General features: G+C 56.1%; 1 protein-coding gene across 5 annotated transcripts in view; it reads right to left on the bottom strand.

Moving 5' to 3' along the window:
- SHANK2 (SH3 and multiple ankyrin repeat domains 2) overlaps positions 1–16,597 on the bottom strand; it is a 458,548-nt gene that overhangs the window by 168,004 nt on the left and 273,947 nt on the right. For all 5 annotated transcript variants that reach the window (XM_044259990.1, XM_044259992.1, XM_044259993.1 and 2 more), the window contains one exon: positions 9,087–9,162. In XM_044259990.1, the coding sequence (XP_044115925.1) occupies positions 9,087–9,162 (76 nt within the window). The remainder of the gene's footprint in view (positions 1–9,086; positions 9,163–16,597) is intronic.

The raw sequence follows: 16,597 nt of genomic DNA, 5'->3' as shown, positions 1-16,597 counted from the left end.
CCTCTCACCAGCAGTGAGCAGGAGCAAGATCAAAGTGAGGTGGTGCCTTACCAGTTTAGATGGGAAACTCTTTTGAATTTTGAATCAAGAATTCTACAACACTGAGCACATTTGAAAACCAGAGATCTTTCAGATATGGAAGTCGACATGTAGAAGACCTGGAGGTCTCCTACTGAGGTTGTTACTTGAGTATGTGTTGCAGGAGAACAAGGCTAAAGAAAAACCTCACTTGCCCAGTAGCTCAGCAAAGGTAAATATCAGAATGATAATCGTGCCCTGGGAACTCGGGGAGGGGGTCCAAATGGGAGGAGAGAGCCCCAAGAATGAGATGGGTGCTGGTGATACCGAAGAAGCAGGAAGGTATTTCAGTGGCACACTGAAGAAATAATTTCACTTCCACAAAAAAAAAGAAAAGAAAAGAAAAAAAAAAAGGCAATCGGAAACTCCAGGAAAAAACAAGAGCTTCATGTGAAAATCATGATCCTAATATTAAGCTAAACTTTGGCATTAATTTGAACGGCTGATGGAGTTGAATAAAGAATCCAATGGGTTCTCATATTAGAAAGCCTCTTCCTGGGGGTCTATAAAGAGGAACTACAGTCCTAGCTTTATACTTGGAAATGATGTAAACAGTTCTAGTATCATGATAACATCATGCTTTCCGCTGTTTTTTTTTTTTAACTTTTGACTCCAGTTTATAGACAGAATCTCAAAGACTTTTACAGCAAAGAATTAATGATGCTATATGTTGTTAAATTAAGAACTAAAAGGATAAGTCACAGAGTTAGGGAGGTAATCATCAGAGACCAAAGCAAAACAAGTGAAAAGATATCAACTCACATCTGAATGGGTGTGAATGGCTACTGTCAAAATACACAAGAGATGATCTAACTAATCTAATAATAGATAATCCAGCTAGAGGTAATTCTACCTAGATAACTAGTCAGAATGGTTACTGTCTAGAAGACAAGAGATTACTCGCGTTGATAAGGACATGAAGAAATTGGAACCCTTGCGCACTGTTGGTGGGAATGTAAACAGGTACAGCCACTATGGAGAACAGTACGGAGGGGCACCGAGAAAATGTAAACAGAACTGACAGAGGATCCAACAACGCTATTTCTGGGTATTTAACCAAAGATAAATGAAAACACTAACTCAAAAAGATTTCTGCTCCCCATGTTCAATGCAGCATTATTCACAGCAGCCGGGATGCGGAAACCAGCTAGGTGTCCACTGATAGGCGAATGAATGGATAAAGAAGTGGTGTACGTACACCTGGAATATTATTCAGCCATAAAAGGAAATGAAATTCTACCATTTCCGACAACAGAATAAACTCTGAAGGCATTAGGTTAGGCGAGAAAAGTCAGAGTATGACAAACACCGTATGATTTCTCTTATAGGTAGAAGAAAGCAAAACAAATGAAGGAGTGAAAAAAAACTCGTCGACATAGAGAACAGACACAGAGGGTCTGGCAGTTGCCAGAAGCGGGGGATGGGGGCGTGGATGAAATGGGGGGAGCTGGCCGTAAGGTATAAGGGAAAGAAATCAATCCCAGGGATGTCATGGACAGCAGGGGGACCAGGGTTAATAATCCCATCATATACTTGAAATTTGCTGGGATACTACATCTGAAACTTCTCGTCTTAAAAGACAAAATTTGTAACCATGTGAGGTGACAGATGTTAACTAGACTCATCACGGTGGTCCCTTAGCAGTTTGAACAAATATCAAATCATTATGCTCAATACCTGAAAGTAATGGGATGTCACATGTTGACTGTATTTCAGGAAAAAAAAGAGAAGAAGAGAATCATGGGTAATCACAGAGGTAGGAAGGCAATCCTCAGAAGAATGAAGCAAAATGAGTACAAAGTAGTCCCTCCGCCAAGCAGGCGGCAGGGGTGGGAGACGTGGTTTCCCTGCATTCCTAGCCGTGTCTGTGGTTGGTTAGATTAATAACTAATTTTCCTACGTAACGAATGTCCTATTTGTATCCAAATTTGTGAAAGCGGGAGAAGCTTTACCCCGACAATGATGAAGGGCGGGTGTCCTGGAGCAGTCACAGGGTGTGGACAAAATGCTGCGGGTCGACCTTGGGAAGCAGAGGGAGGATGGGGAGGAGGTCAGGATTCCCCAGATCCTCGTGATGGGCTGAACGCGGGAGGGGACAGGACCCAGGTCTCGCACTCTGGGCACCAGGCGTGCTGTTCATCACGATGGTGACAGCAGAAGACAACATTTTTTAGGGGAAACCACTGGGACGCGTTCTCCAGGGCCATGACTCACCGGGCTGGTGATCTGGCTCTGGCTGTCTTATGCGTGCCTGTGGTTCCCTGGGGGCAGCCTGACGGCGGGGGGGCCGGCAGGCACGGGTGTGCTGGCTTCTTACATTGCCTGGGCCAGGGGGTTTATCCCTCTCTTTCTGGTTCTCCAAAATTTACAAATTGGTATATACTTGTAAAAAAAAAATAAAAACACAGAGATGTAGGGAAGAAACAGCAAAATTGCCGTGGTCCCTATCCCAAAGGAGCTGTCCTGAGAGCTTCACTACTAATCACCTGGCCCAGCCATCGCTTAAAAGGAGAGAGAGAGAGGAAAAAAAACCCCCAAACCCCAAAAAACCCCAAAAAACAGAGTATGTTGTCCTACGAATCCAGTCAGTGAACATGCTCAGGGGATTGATGCCTTTTTTTCTCAAGTCTAAGGAATCATAAAGAACCACAGAAATATGAAATAATGCTGGAGGAAGAGAGGGGGGAAGTCAGTGTTTCTTGCCATTCAGTTCTTACTACCTACACGCCGAGGCAGTCTTCTGGAACACAAAGTCAGGGTTTCAAAGGAAAGCCAGCTCCCCACGCATGCCGTCCGCAATTCAGCTTCCCTCGGGGTTTACAGGGCGCACGCCTCTAGGCTGCACGCACTAGACGTCCATCTCCCCCACGCATCCTGTCTTGACCGCCCCCCGGGCACGTGGCCGGAGCTGCTCGTAGGGGCACCACTTCGCAAACTGGGTTGGGGTTTCAGGGACTGAGGCACGGAGATGGACGGCGAGTTGCCCAAGGTCATGCAGGGTGTTTGCTGGAAAGTCAGAGGGAAAACCCTAGGAGGTTCTCTTTTCAGGGGCCTTACAAGGCTTCGCAATATATGCACGTACTCTGCCACATTTAGAGTCTGTCTCTGGGAAGATCCTCCGGAGACGGGCAGTGGGGTTCTGTCTGGGGAGGAGTGGGGGCCGTGAGGTGAGGATGAGAGGGGGGACTTACTGGGGGCCGAACCTGCACTTTCTGCATTTCTTATGCACGCAAATATATTTCCAGCTGCCAATTTAAAAATGCACACAACTGGACGATGATGTCAAAGCCACGAAAGCAAGCAGCTATGGCACGCGGACGTCCGACTGGCCAACAGGCACGATTTGCCATGCTTCTAATCCCGTGGGTCTCACTAAGGAAGAGGAATGACAGCCCAGCCCGTTCTTAGATGCCTTCCCCGCGTGGTGCTTCTGAGCGCTGTCCTTTTGGGCGGGGCCGAAGGGGCAGGTGCAGTGAGAGGTTCCGAGAGGAATTTGTTGACAACAGGGAACGGGAACAGCGTCCGCTCACCTCTGGTGCTCCTCCCTGGAAAACCCCAGAAGTGGACAGCCCTCCTCACTCCCCACTCACCCCAGGAGCAGCACCTTGGTGGGTCTTGTCCCTTCTAACTACACTTTAGACCTGGAAGCCATCCACCTGCCTATCCCTACCTCTCCACCAGCCCAGACCATTACCACTGCCTGGCCAGGAAGACGGCAATGATGTCACAACTGGGCTCCATTCTTCCTTCTGTCTGTTTTCCTCCAGCAAGGTCACCCAAACCATGTCACCCTTCTGCATAAAGCCTCTAGTATTCCCACTGCACGAATGGGAGTAAATCCACTCGCTTTCCATAGAACACAAAGTCCTTCTGCGGTATCATCCTGTCTGCTCCCTTCCACGCCACTGTTGCTTCTGTGTGATAGCTTCTCTTTTGACCTCAGGGCCTTTGCATACACTGGGCTTTCTGAAGACGGCTGATTCTCCTCAACTGTCAGGTTTCAAATCAAAAGTCACTTTGTCACAGAGACTTCCCTTGGCTCCTTATCTAAAGCTGGCCTGCCCCACCCTGCCCAAGAGACTGTACGTCGGTACTGCTGATTTGGTCCATAGCGTTAACCACTAAGTGGGATTCTCTAGTTGATTTATTTATAAACTTTGCTATTTTCACTATTTAGATTTTAATCTACATGAGGTCAGAGATTGTGCTGGTCTTGTTTACCACCACATGCACAGCTCCCTGAATATTCAGGTTTTGACGAATATTGGTTAAATAGATGGATGGACAGATAAGAGGATGGGTGGGTGGCTGGCTGGCTGATGGAGTTGGTAGACGCCTCAATGGCTGGTTGGTGGGTGCGTGGGCAGGTGACTGGATGGCTGCTTGGGTGGGGAGACAGACGGATGGGGTGGACTCTGCCTAGAGTGAGAGCCTGGGGCCTCCCCTTCCTCTCCCAGCTAGGCTTCTGGATGCCGTACGCTCATGAGGGTGGAGATCTGATTTAAAGCTAATGGAAACTTGATCCTCCCAGACCCTGTGTTGAGGAATGTTTTTAAAACCAACACTGAAGTATGTGTAAGGTCCTGTGTAGAAACGGCCCCAGGTTCTCTGCTCTCTGACCTTGGTCGTGTGCTCACATTTCTAGACGCTTCCATCATGTGCACGCTGGGTGGGTGGAGGGGGATCCTGAGGGGAGACTCGGCCAGAGTAACCGGACACTTTCAACGATCCATGGGTGTGTTTTGGTCAGACCCCTCCTCGGCTCTGCGTCCCCGAGCAAAGGTTTTGACCCAAGAGAGGGTGGGGATGGAGAGCTGCCTCCTGTTAGATTCAGACACCGTCTACACTGAGTCTCGCTTCCTCCTGTGTGGTCTTTAATGACCCTTGTATCCGCAGCGGCCCGGCCTCCGCCGTGAGCTGCCCCCAGACTGTCGCTCCCGCCCCGCCCCCCGGCCTATCCTGGGTAAGTGGCCCCGGGTGCTGGCGTGCCACCCGGGTCTCTGTGGCTCACCAGGCCGTGTCTGGCAGGAATTCTCAAGTGGGCTGACGAACGGCTGGTCCACGCAGCAGCACGTGCGCCCTCGGCCAGGGCTCAGCCTCACCCCAACACCCGCTTAAGAGCCACACACAGTCCCACCAGCCGCCTGGGCCGTGATGGCGGGTGGCGCCACGTGCTTTCTCGCCCCTGCCGAGTGTGCTGTCCAGAAGGAGTCCGTGCTGGGAGGCGGTGGCCCCCCCAGGCTGACCCCTGCACCCCGTGTGGAAAAGCCCAGATGCCATAACCCGGGTAACATCAGCATCCCTCCGCCCGACACCCCAGCAGGCGGTGGTTCGGTCTCGGCCCTTTTCCCCCAAACCCAGCCCTGTTCCATGGCTGGACCTGGGCAGTCACACCTTCGCTGTGGGACGGAGGGGGCTGCGGGCACGGGTCCCGTACCGCAGGCGACTGGGCCTCACACGCCGGCGCAGGCCCCTGTGTGGTCGAGGGGTGGGTCCTTAGTGTCACCTTCCTTCCTCCAGCACACCGTTCTCCTGGGAAGCGGCAACGACACCGGCTTCCAGGGGCCCTGGAGGGTGGGCAGGCAGCCGGGATCAAAGCAGGGCGTGTTGGGCACACGGCGGGAGGCTCGTAAGCGGCGCTGTGATTCCTCTCATCTCCTGGGCAGTGGGAGCCCGCAGCACGTCGGACTCCCCTGCCCTGGGAAAGTGGGGGACACTCCTGAGCCACACTCAAGGCCAGAGCTTTTCTCATTTGCTCAGAAGCTGCCCCTGGACCTGGGTGTGGCCGGATGTCTCTCTTCCCTGTGGTCCCAGGCCCTGGTACCAAGCCAGTGGTCGGGAACCTATGAAACCGAAGTCTTCATCTGGGCACCAAATCACGGGGAGGCAGAGCCGGCAGGGATCGCCCAGGTCACCCGTCCAACTTTCTAAGACATTCTGGCAAAAGAACGCCCAGACTGCTCGGCTCCCTGCAATGACGGGGAACTCATCCCCTCTCGAGAGAAGTCTGTTCTCTCTCTGAAGAGTAACAATGGTTCTGCCCTCCTGCCATGGGCCCAAACAGCCACGCCTGGCCCTGGTGCATTCTGGTCCTGCCACATGGCGGCAACCCAGCCAGCCCGGCCCCGTGGTCTTCTCTTTCCCTGGCTCCCAATCAGCTCAGGCCCTTCCACAGTTCCTCTGTGCAGAAGCTGCCTGTTTCCAATGCTGAGGGTTTGTGCAACACCCAGCTTCACGGATGGACCCTGGGCGGCCTGGGGCGGCTCTCTGCCGGCAACCGCTCTGGGGCAGCGAGAGCTCTGCCTAGAGCCACAGCCTGCGGGCGAGCCCTGCGGTCACGGTCACGGGCTCCTCCCCAGAAGCCCCACTCCCAGGCTGGATGGCCCTCCACGTAACCATGGCGACAGCTCGGGGCCTCCTCGGGGCCTCGGGCGCACCCTCCTTCCTAGAACGGAAGCAAAGCATGACAGGCTCACTGGCGGTGACCACGTGGTGCGGGTCCGCTCTGCCAGGCAGCCTCCTGCTGCTGCGGAAACCCCTCATCTGACCCTAACAGAGATGTGTCGGGAGAAGCCCGGGTCAGGTACGGCTCCCTGGAAGCCCCGGGCGTTCTCTCTGGCGCCAAGCCAAGATCACCCGCTTGAGCAATCAAAGTCACAAAGCCGGCGATGTTCGTAAGATCTGGAAAGTCGGCCACGCCCCTTAGGAGGGGACAACCCAGCCCCTCTGCTGGGCCTGGGATTCTTGTCCTAACACCTCTTGTGGGTGACAGAGGGGTGGCTGGGAGGGGGCAGCACTAATAGCCATTCCACGGCTACACAGACACCCAGAGAGCTGGAAAGCAGCCCTTGTGGGAGGATGTCCGCAGCAGCTTCATTCGCAGGAGCCAAAAGGTGGAAGCCACCCAGACACCCACCCACGGAGGAACGGGCAAGCAAAACCTGGCCGACACAGCCGGCGGAATATTCTCCCTCCTTAAAAAGGCAGGACACTCTGACACCGGCTACCACATGGACGGACCCAGAGGACGCCGTGCTGACTGAGATACACCGGTCACAGGAAACATCAGTGCCGTGTAATTCCACCTCTATGAGGGCCCCGGGGTCACGAGATGCAGAGAGAGTGGACGGTGGGCACTGGGGCTGGCGGAGGGATGCGGGTCGGTGTCGCAGGGGGACAGAGGTGGGCAGGGGGTGCCGGGGCCAGTGGAAGGCTGAGGGTCGGTGTCTCAGGGGGACAGAGGGTGAACGGTGGGTGCTAGGGCTGGGGGAGAGATGGGGGTTGGTGTCTCAGGGGGACAGAGTGGATGGTGGGTACCGGGCCGGGGGAGGGCTGGGGTCAGTGTCTCAGGGGGACAGAGAGTGGCTGGGGGACTCTGGGGCTGGGGGAGGGGTGGGGTCGGTGTCTCAGGGGGACAGAGATTCAGTCTGAGAAGATGAAAAGTTCTGGAGACAGATGGGGGGGACAGAGGCATAGCTACGTGAATGTACCTAATGGCACGGACCTGTGCCCCTTAAAACGGTCAAGATGGTAAACTGTACGTATATATTTTATTATAATAAAAAGTTGAGATAAAAGGAGGTGCTGATACCTGCTAAAAATGGATGAACCTTGTAGCCCTGATTCTAAGTAAGGAAGCTACACACCAAGCGTCTCGTGTCGCTTGACTCCGTTTCCATGAAACGCGCAGGGAGCCGGCTGGCGGCTTGGGGCTGGGGGCAGCGAGCATGGGCAGGCCTGCCGAGCAGCTGGGCGCTCTGGGAGCTCCCTTTCGGGTGGCTGGAGACGATCTGGAGCTAGACGGGGGCCGGGTCCCCAGCACGTGAAGGCACCGGCATCACCACCGCGCAGTTGGAAACGGCAATTAGGTGACGTGAATTTTAGCTCAGGAGAAGCAGAGACGAAGGAGGCAGGTTGGGTCCCTGTCAGGCAGCCGAGAGCGAGGAGCACGGTGTGGGCTGCTCACCACAGACTGGGGGGCCCCGGGGCGGGGGGCAGAGGGTCCAGACCCTTCCCCAGCCCCAGCCTAATGGAGGAGATGGTTTGGTGGGCTTCTCAGAAGGGGCCCAGGGACGGCCGCCAGCAGGGCCGGGAGCGGGACCTTCCCTTTCCGACGGGTCACGCAGCCGGCGTCTCCTCTCTTGCCCCGCGTCGCAAACTAACTCTCACGGAGGCCACCATCCACTAAGGCTCCTTCTCCACACCATTCTGGCCCCCGGAGGGGGACTCACGTTTACGACAGAAACGGGGGGTAGAGAAACTCGGTGCACGAGGCCAGTACGGGCCTGAGAGGCGGAAGTGGCAGCAGGGACACTGGCTGGAAATGCCGCTCGTTTCTGAGCTGTCCGTCCCCTCGCCCTGCGGGCCCCTCGCCCTGCCTCGGGCTGTCTGGGAGTTACAAGGAGGAGGCATGAGAGACCCGCGCACGACGTGTGCATCTGTAGTCCGCGGGGAAGCTGGAGCCCGTGCCCCGTGTCGCATCACCAAAGGTGCGTGGCTCTCCGCGTGCACCGAACACGCCCCCTTTGGAGCGGCAGCCCACCAGCAAGCCCGCCGCGCTCAACGGCCCCACCGGCTTGGTGCCACGCCTTTCACGGGCCAGGAGCCTTTCCGTACACAGACTTCAACGCGGAGGCAGAAGGAAGAGGGAAAATGCAGATGACAGGGAACCCCAGAGCCACGGCATCCTGAAGATTCGCATGGCCAGATGCTGTCATCTCTGACGTCCACGCTGCTCCCCGCCCCCACACCAGACCCGGTCTTCCCGCGCTCCGGGGCGGCCCCCAGGGACGCTCCAGCCCAACCCCAAACCCCGGGCAGCACAGAGACCGCACCTCGGGCAGGTTCTCTGGAAGACGGTGGCTTTAGTAACGTGGCCCATGTGCAGGGGGTCACGGTGGCCACAGCGAGTGAAACAGCCCGGAGGGTCCGAGGGCTCCACGCGAGGGGGCCCAGTGCTTTCGCGGTGCATCTGAGTCCCTCTGCCCAGAGAAAGAGCCTCGTCTCACCTGGTGGCATCGAAGCTGTCGTAGGAGCCGACCGTGTAGTGCCGGAAGAGCTTCTTGCTGCGGTCTGCGCGGGTTTCTGTCCAGAGAGGGAAGAGAAACACCGTTTAGAAAAGTCACGGTCCCCAGACGCAGAAACCCAGCGAGGCCGGCCGGGCCTCTCATTGCTCTGACCTACGAAGCGCGAGACCCGCTCTCTGGGGAAAGACCTGGGGAGGAGAGGGCTCGTCCTGGGAGCTCTGACTGTGAGGAAGGCCTGTGAACCTCGGGGCCGGCTTCTGGAGTCGGGAGCTCCACTCCGAAACGGAGGCAGAGTCCTGGGTCTGGGAGGGAGCGGGAGGGGGCTCTCTGCAAAGAAGACAGCCCCATGCTGTAGGCCGGAAGGGCAGCGAGACTTTGGCACAGGGAACTTTCCAGAAAGGTATTTTCAAGTGCTGCCAGGCCTCCCAGCAAACCCGGAGACGGCTGCTTTCGGGAGAAGGCTTATTGTTCCTTTTCCGGTGAGAGCTGCTCTTTTCCTAGAGAACAAACAAACAAAGCCCAGAACGTGATTCACGTTCCTAATGAAGCCCCCGCCGGCTTCTCTTACTCCACGGGGCTGGACGGAAACCGGACGGGATGAGACCCGAGCTTGGCTGCAACTGCACTGAGCGGGCGGCTCAGGGCCGGAGGGAGAAACCCACCGCCAGGCGAGTACGAGGAACTCGGAGGCTCCGCGATTCACTGCCCAGGTATGTCCCGGACAGTCGGCTTCCTAAACCCCGCAGAAAACACGGAGGGACCCCGCGACTGGCTTCAGGGATACAGCTCAAAACCTCATGGAACTTCTTTAACCCTTTCTGTGCTCAATCCACATACCCAGGTGACCGTGCTTGTATCCAAACCCCCAAACACCCAATTTTGGCTCAAAAGTGAGCACACACAAGCACACTGAGAAGGTCCGCACAGTCTTTCTAGGCTCCTTTTATGCCGGGAGGCAGCTAGTGCAACAAAAACGCACGCTCGCTTTCTATGCCAGTATGGAGTTGCCTTTGGGGGATGCGAGGAGTGGATTCTAACCCAGGACTACATTTCCCAGCTCCCCTTGCACCCTGGCAGGGTCACATGTCCACTTCCCACCAATGGAATGTGAGCCTTGGAATGGAAGATTCCATTGTGAGGATGGGGGGAGACTCTTCCAAGCTTGGCTGCTATGGAAGTCAGTGTGCTTCCCTACCCTCTCTACAGCTCTGCCCAGCTCAGAGCTAGGATTCCCGGGCCTGACCCGATGGTGGAACCCTCTAGGGCTCCCACAAGATGCCCTGGTCTCCGTATGTGGAACTGTTGAAGCGAGCAACAATTCTATTCCTCATGCTACCCTTGAGGGACTCACTGGTGCGGCAGTTAACACAGTCTGCACGGATGGGCCCTCTACGACCTGACCCCCCCAGGCTTCCCACCCCTTTCCCATCGCTAACACCGACACTCCAACAATACAAAGTGTCTGATTCTGTGAACAGCAGCATCATCGTCACCATTGTCATTGCGAACACTAATTGAGCGCTTACTGTATACTAGGCCCTGTTCCAAGTGCTGTTCCTATATTCCCTTCCTGGACCCTCAGGACCCCCACAGAGGGGGTGTGCATGGCTTTGCAGGCTCGATCACATCCAGCCACCTCTCCAGTCCTCCAGCCCTGCTCAGGACCCTGGGGTTCCCCCTCCCCGCTCCGCCCCGTGGGGTTGGCCTCCCTCTCTCTGCACTCTATGTGTCTCTCCTGTATCATCATGAACATTCGTTCCCCTGTGCTACGGTCTGGTCATCTGGGCTCAGCCACTCACTGGTCACACCAGCCCAGTGAGCGAGGTGGCAGCGTGTCCATTTTAAGGATGGAGATGGTAACGTGGCCAAGGCAAAGTCACACGTTCATTATGTGGCAGGGTCAGGATGAGTGCCCCGGCTGGCGGATGGGCTCCAGGCCCAAGCCCAGACCACCAGACCCCACTAGCTGACCCCTGGAGGGGCTCCAAGTCCCTCTGCTCTGCACAGTGCCCAGGAGTGGGGGCTGGCCTCTTCGTATCACACCACACCCCATGCCTAACCCCTGGTAGATGCTCAGTGCCAGTGCTTGTCCACTTAATCCAAGCGGCCTACTGTATAATTAGTAAAGAAAACACACCACACACCATCGGAGTAGCCCGAGTACACGGGGCCCTCGCTGTGCTGGGACGTGGTCCAGCCAAGCTGCACACACCCCATCAGTGTTTGGCACCTGGACAAAATGGGCCAAGATGTTTTGTGCACTCTTGCCCTCCTCCCTGGCTTCTGTAGTGCACATATGTTGCCATTGGAGTCATTTCTTAAGCCCATGGGGACACGGGTCCTGTGTCCCACAGGCAGGAACTAGGAGACTCATAGGGGGTGGGGCCTTAGCTCTGCTCTCCAGAGCCCAGAATCCAGGGGATGCGGTGAAGATGGAGCCTGAGGATGTGGACCTTCTGGGGTCTGGGCTAAGGACGTCAGCAGTCGGAGGACTACGGAGGAAGGACATGGGCCAGGCCATGCATCTGGTCAGCTCAGCCCTGTGACTTCTGCGTGGGGCCCCATGTGTGCCAGGCCCTGAAGGGATACATAAGATTTGAACCTCACTGTGTTATGTAGAGTAGCTCACAAAGCCACTGAGCCACCGTGGGGACTGGCTGGAAGCTGATCTTAGTACCCTTTGTCACCTCGCTCGCTTAAGCCCTACGTAGGCAGCTCCGTGCTGGTTGTCTGGGCAAGTGCTGGGCACTGAGACCCGACTGGCACAGGCCTCTGGCTAGAGTCAGAGGCTGTGGGTTCCAGCAGCAGAGAGCGTGTACAGCGAATGTGTGTGTGTGTGTGTGTGTGTGTGTGTGTGTGCGTGTATGTGTGTGTTTCAGAAAGGGAACCATTTCTAGGCAAGGTCAGTCAGCCAGTGGTTCCCAGACTTTGGGATTTCACGGACCAATAAAATTTAAACAAAAGAGGGCAGAATGTAGACTGACGTAAATTTACCAAGTATTTCTTTCGTCCGAGTAAAAACACTGGAAACAGGAAGATTCCCTTCTGTCCCCTCAATGATCTTATTAGACAAAGGAGACCTATAGAAGGACCTGCTTTATGAAAACCTCCCACTGCACAGGTTTTTCCTATCCTCCGGCTCCTGGACACAGTCACACCTCTGCTCTCAGACACGGCCCCAAAGATCAGGGGAGAGGGACAGAGGGACATATCACAGCCACCATCACCACGATCACCAGCATCTCCTTCATCACATCACCGTCACTTTTATTTCCACCATCACCTCATCATCTCCATCAGCACCGTCGCCATCACCATCACCATCATCATTATCACCATCAACACCACCACTGATGGTGGCCCGTGGTGACCACCGTCACCATCACAATCACCATCATCATCACCACCACCATCATCATCTCCATCATCATCATCACCACCATCATCATCTCCATCAGCACCGTCACCATCACAATCACCATCATCATCACCATCATCATCATCTCCATCATCATCATCACCACCATCATCATCTCCATCAGCACCGTCGCCATCACAATCACCATCATCATCACCACCACCATCATCATCTCCATCATCATCATCACCACCATCATCATCTCCATCAGCACCGTCGCCATCACAATCACCATCATCATTATCACCATCAACACCACCACTGATGGTGGCCCGTGGTGACCACCGTCACCATCACCATCACCATCATCACCACCACCATCATCATCTCCATCATCATCATCACCACCATCATCATCTCCATCATCATCATCACCACCATCATCATCTCCATCAGCACCGTCGCCATCACAATCACCATCATCATCACCATCATCATCATCTCCATCATCATCATCACCACCATCATCATCTCCATCATCATCACCATCACCATCATCATCTCCATCAGCACCGTCGCCATCACAATCACCATCATCATCACCATCATCATCATCTCCATCATCATCATCACCACCATCATCATCTCCATCATCATCACCACCACCATCATCATCTCCATCAGCACCGTCACCATCACCATCACCATCATCATCACCATCATCATCATCTCCATCATCATCACCACCACCATCATCATCTCCATCATCATCACCACCACCATCATCATCTCCATCAGCACCGTCACCATCACCATCACCATCATCATCACCATCATCATCATCTCCATCATCATCATCACCACCATCATCATCTCCATCATCATCATCACCACCATCATCATCTCCATCAGCACCGTCGCCATCACCATCACCATCATCATCACCATGACCACCATCACCGCCATCGCCATCATCACCATGGCCACCACGACCACCCTAATCATTATTATCGTTACAGCAGCTCTGCTAAGTCATCTCTTCACGCCATTAAAACGAAGTCGGCCGCCTCATCCGGTCTTCACACAGAACCCAGTGGTAAGCGGAGTCTTGCTCCCAATTTACAGAAGTACCAGAGTAAGTGATGAGGGACGCGGGCTTTGAGGCTGGACACTGAATCCTGTGGCCCTGACCCTGCCTGGCTTCAGTTTCTACCTGGAAAGAGAGAACGTGGGCTAGACTGCTCTCGGGACACTTCCCCACTGTCGCAGTGTGCAACTCCCGTCACCGCCAGGCCTGGTCGTTGCTAGCAAGCTGAGACCGGCTGTCACTGTGCAAGGAGATGGGGCTGCCGGCTGCCTGGGCTAACCCCTTCCCGTGACTCACTGATGCCAACGTGAGTCATAGATACAAACTGTGGGCTGGGCAAAGGGGAGGAGAAGGCGGAAGTTCGAGGCCAGCCCAGCATCGAGGGGGGCTGTGCCCCTTCCCCAGGCCTGTAGTGTGAACAACCCCCCCCCCCCGCTGTGTGCCTCTGGGTCTGCCCTGCAGGGCCCCAGCACTGGGGGCAGGAGAGGAGGTGCCACATGCCACGCTGGGGGCCGAGGGGCCTGCGGTCAAGTGAGGTCTACAGGCCACGGTTCAGGGCAGGCCCTGGGGGGCTCCTGTGCCCATCTCAAATCGAATAAAGGAACAGGTGTCTCCCGTGGGACAGACCTGGGGCTGAGAGCGGACCTGAGGAGAGAAGGGGCACAGACCCTGTCCATCGTTTTGATGTGGACATGGACACACACGTTCAAAGACTGCAGGCTGGGTGACCTTGTCGCGTACACACCCATCATAGCCCACTCCAGGCTCGCAAGGGCGGTCCGAAGTCCACGAGACTTCCAGAGGGTCCCAACAAGAGCCCTCAGGGCCCCACATCTGCCTCTACCCTCGTCCTGCACCGTCACCCTGCCTTCCTCTTAACACGGAAATGACTGGCGAGTCGCACCTTCCCAGTCCATGTGCAAAGATGCTCCTCTTCTCTTGGGCTGTGCCTCCCTGTTCTTTGGGGTCAGCCCTTTCCAAGTCCAGCCACGTGGCCAAAGGAGACTGCCCAGGCCCTCCATACCACCACTGCCCAGCCCTGGACCCCGGCGCTTGGCAAGGGAGCCGGACAGGCTGTTCCTTTGACCACAGCAGGCGCCTGGCCCAGGGGAGGGACAGGTGACCCCGGCTGGGACAATGGAGTCCTCCTCTTGCTGCTGCTATTTCTACTTTTGAGGCCACCATGGGGGACACGCCGCCTGAGAATGAGTCACACCGAGGACAGTAGAGCAGCTGGCAGGGAGGAAGTGACCGACTGCCCTGGTGACATGGTCCGGAGCCCGGCACGTCACCCGCAGCTCTTCCCGACTTCAGTTACAGGTGCCCGACGCACGTCCTTTTCGGTTTAAGGCAACGCGGCTTACCATCGCTCGAGCCGGGAACGCTCAGAAGGACGTGGTTATGCCCTTCACCCTTTGCAGCGCTGCACCCAGCAGCCAGGAACCGCCCCCCTGAGGTGTGGTGTTTACACCGAGTCCGTGTGCCTGGAGAGAGGGCTGCTCTCTTCTCCACGGGGGGGGCGGTCCTGGAGGCACTACCTCTTGGGGGACCCAGCACCCTGGTCATCACAAGCACAGCTGTGCCCCAGGCTGGCCCAGGGATCGTGCTGGACTCTGCCGGACCCCATCATTAGGACTGAAGGAACCCACAGCCCACACGAACCCACAGCCCACACGGACCCACTGGCTTTTCTCAGAGATGTTCTGAGGCCTGGATGCTGAGGAAGGGGAGATTGGCGTGGTTGGATATCCTCAAAATTAGTTTGGATCCATGAGTTTCGAGAAGTGACCTGTGTCCCTTCTTGGGTGGACGGAGCACTGAGTCTCCAACATGAGGCCACCCCCTGCCCCCGATGTTGATTTTTGCCCTGGGGCACGGCGACCAGAACATTTAGGATGGCGATCATTCCATCAGTCTAGGGTTCCCTGGTGAGCCCCTGGGACACGTGACAGACATGTGGCACGAGAAGCAAACCTCTGTGGTGTTTAGGTTATTAGGATCAGGGGCCCGTTTCTGCAGGTTCACCCAGCGGACTGATGCAGACTGAGCACAGCCCCCTCTCCCGCAGCAGCCTGTACATCCACGTTTTGCTCACCCCTGAAGCTTCCTAAAGCCAAGAACCAAGTTGTCTGCAGCCAGACCCCCTCCTCCAGGCAGCAAACAATCAACATGTCTGCAGTCCCTCTGCCCTCGTCTGAGGGAACATCGGCTCTGGCCCGGACGGGTGCAGTAGCCTTTGTCTGCGTGTTTCCACGCTCATCCGTCCCCTCATCGATCGAGTCCCCACGGTCCCCACAGAGCAGAGGAAGCTCTAAGGAATGTAAAGCTTAGGGGGATCCCACGGTGCTGTTGTTTTCCGACAACTCCCTGTGGAGGGAGAGGCACATCCGAGCGCCCTGGGATGACCCAGGCCTGACACTGGGTGGCTTCCCCGCCCACGGCTCTCCCTCCTCCAGCACCTCCCTCCTGACACACTGGGTGCCTCACTGTTCCTCGCAAATGACGAGCGGGTCCGCACCTCAGGACCTCTGCGCTTGCTGGAGCCTCTCTGTCCCCAGCTCAAATCCCACCACCCCGCTGGAGTCGTGGCTCCCACCGCAGGGACCGCACACTCAGTGCGTGACGGTCCCCGGGCCCTTGGACCCTTGGCTCCTAGTCACTCTTGGCAGTTTCACATCCTCAGGTCGGACTGTCGGGGGTCGAGGCTGGAGCGCAGTGTGCTGGCCCCTTGCTCCTCCTGGGGACGGCTGGGGCGGAAGCGGCCCGCCCTGCGCACAGGCACACAGGAGTTCTGGTCCCGACCTTGACGGTGACAACACGGCGCTCCTCGCCCTGCCTCTCCGGCCGCAGCTTTTCCGCTACGAAGCCGACCACCGGACGGAGTGACCGCTGAGTCTCTGATGTCTCAACGAGACACCTCCCCTCCGCTAACCATGTGGCTGGCTGTCCCCCAGGAAAGGGACACGCCCCCAGGTGCTCAAAAGGCACGGTTTAGGGGGACACCCCGGCAGCATCTTTCTGAGCGTGGCCTAGAAAAACCTACACCGA

This window comes from Neovison vison, chromosome 7, assembly GCF_020171115.1.
Source record: "Neovison vison isolate M4711 chromosome 7, ASM_NN_V1, whole genome shotgun sequence".
NCBI lineage: Eukaryota > Metazoa > Chordata > Mammalia > Carnivora > Mustelidae > Neogale > Neogale vison.
Note: the sequence above shows the minus strand (reverse complement) of the source record. Positions and strands in the feature narration are given on the sequence as shown.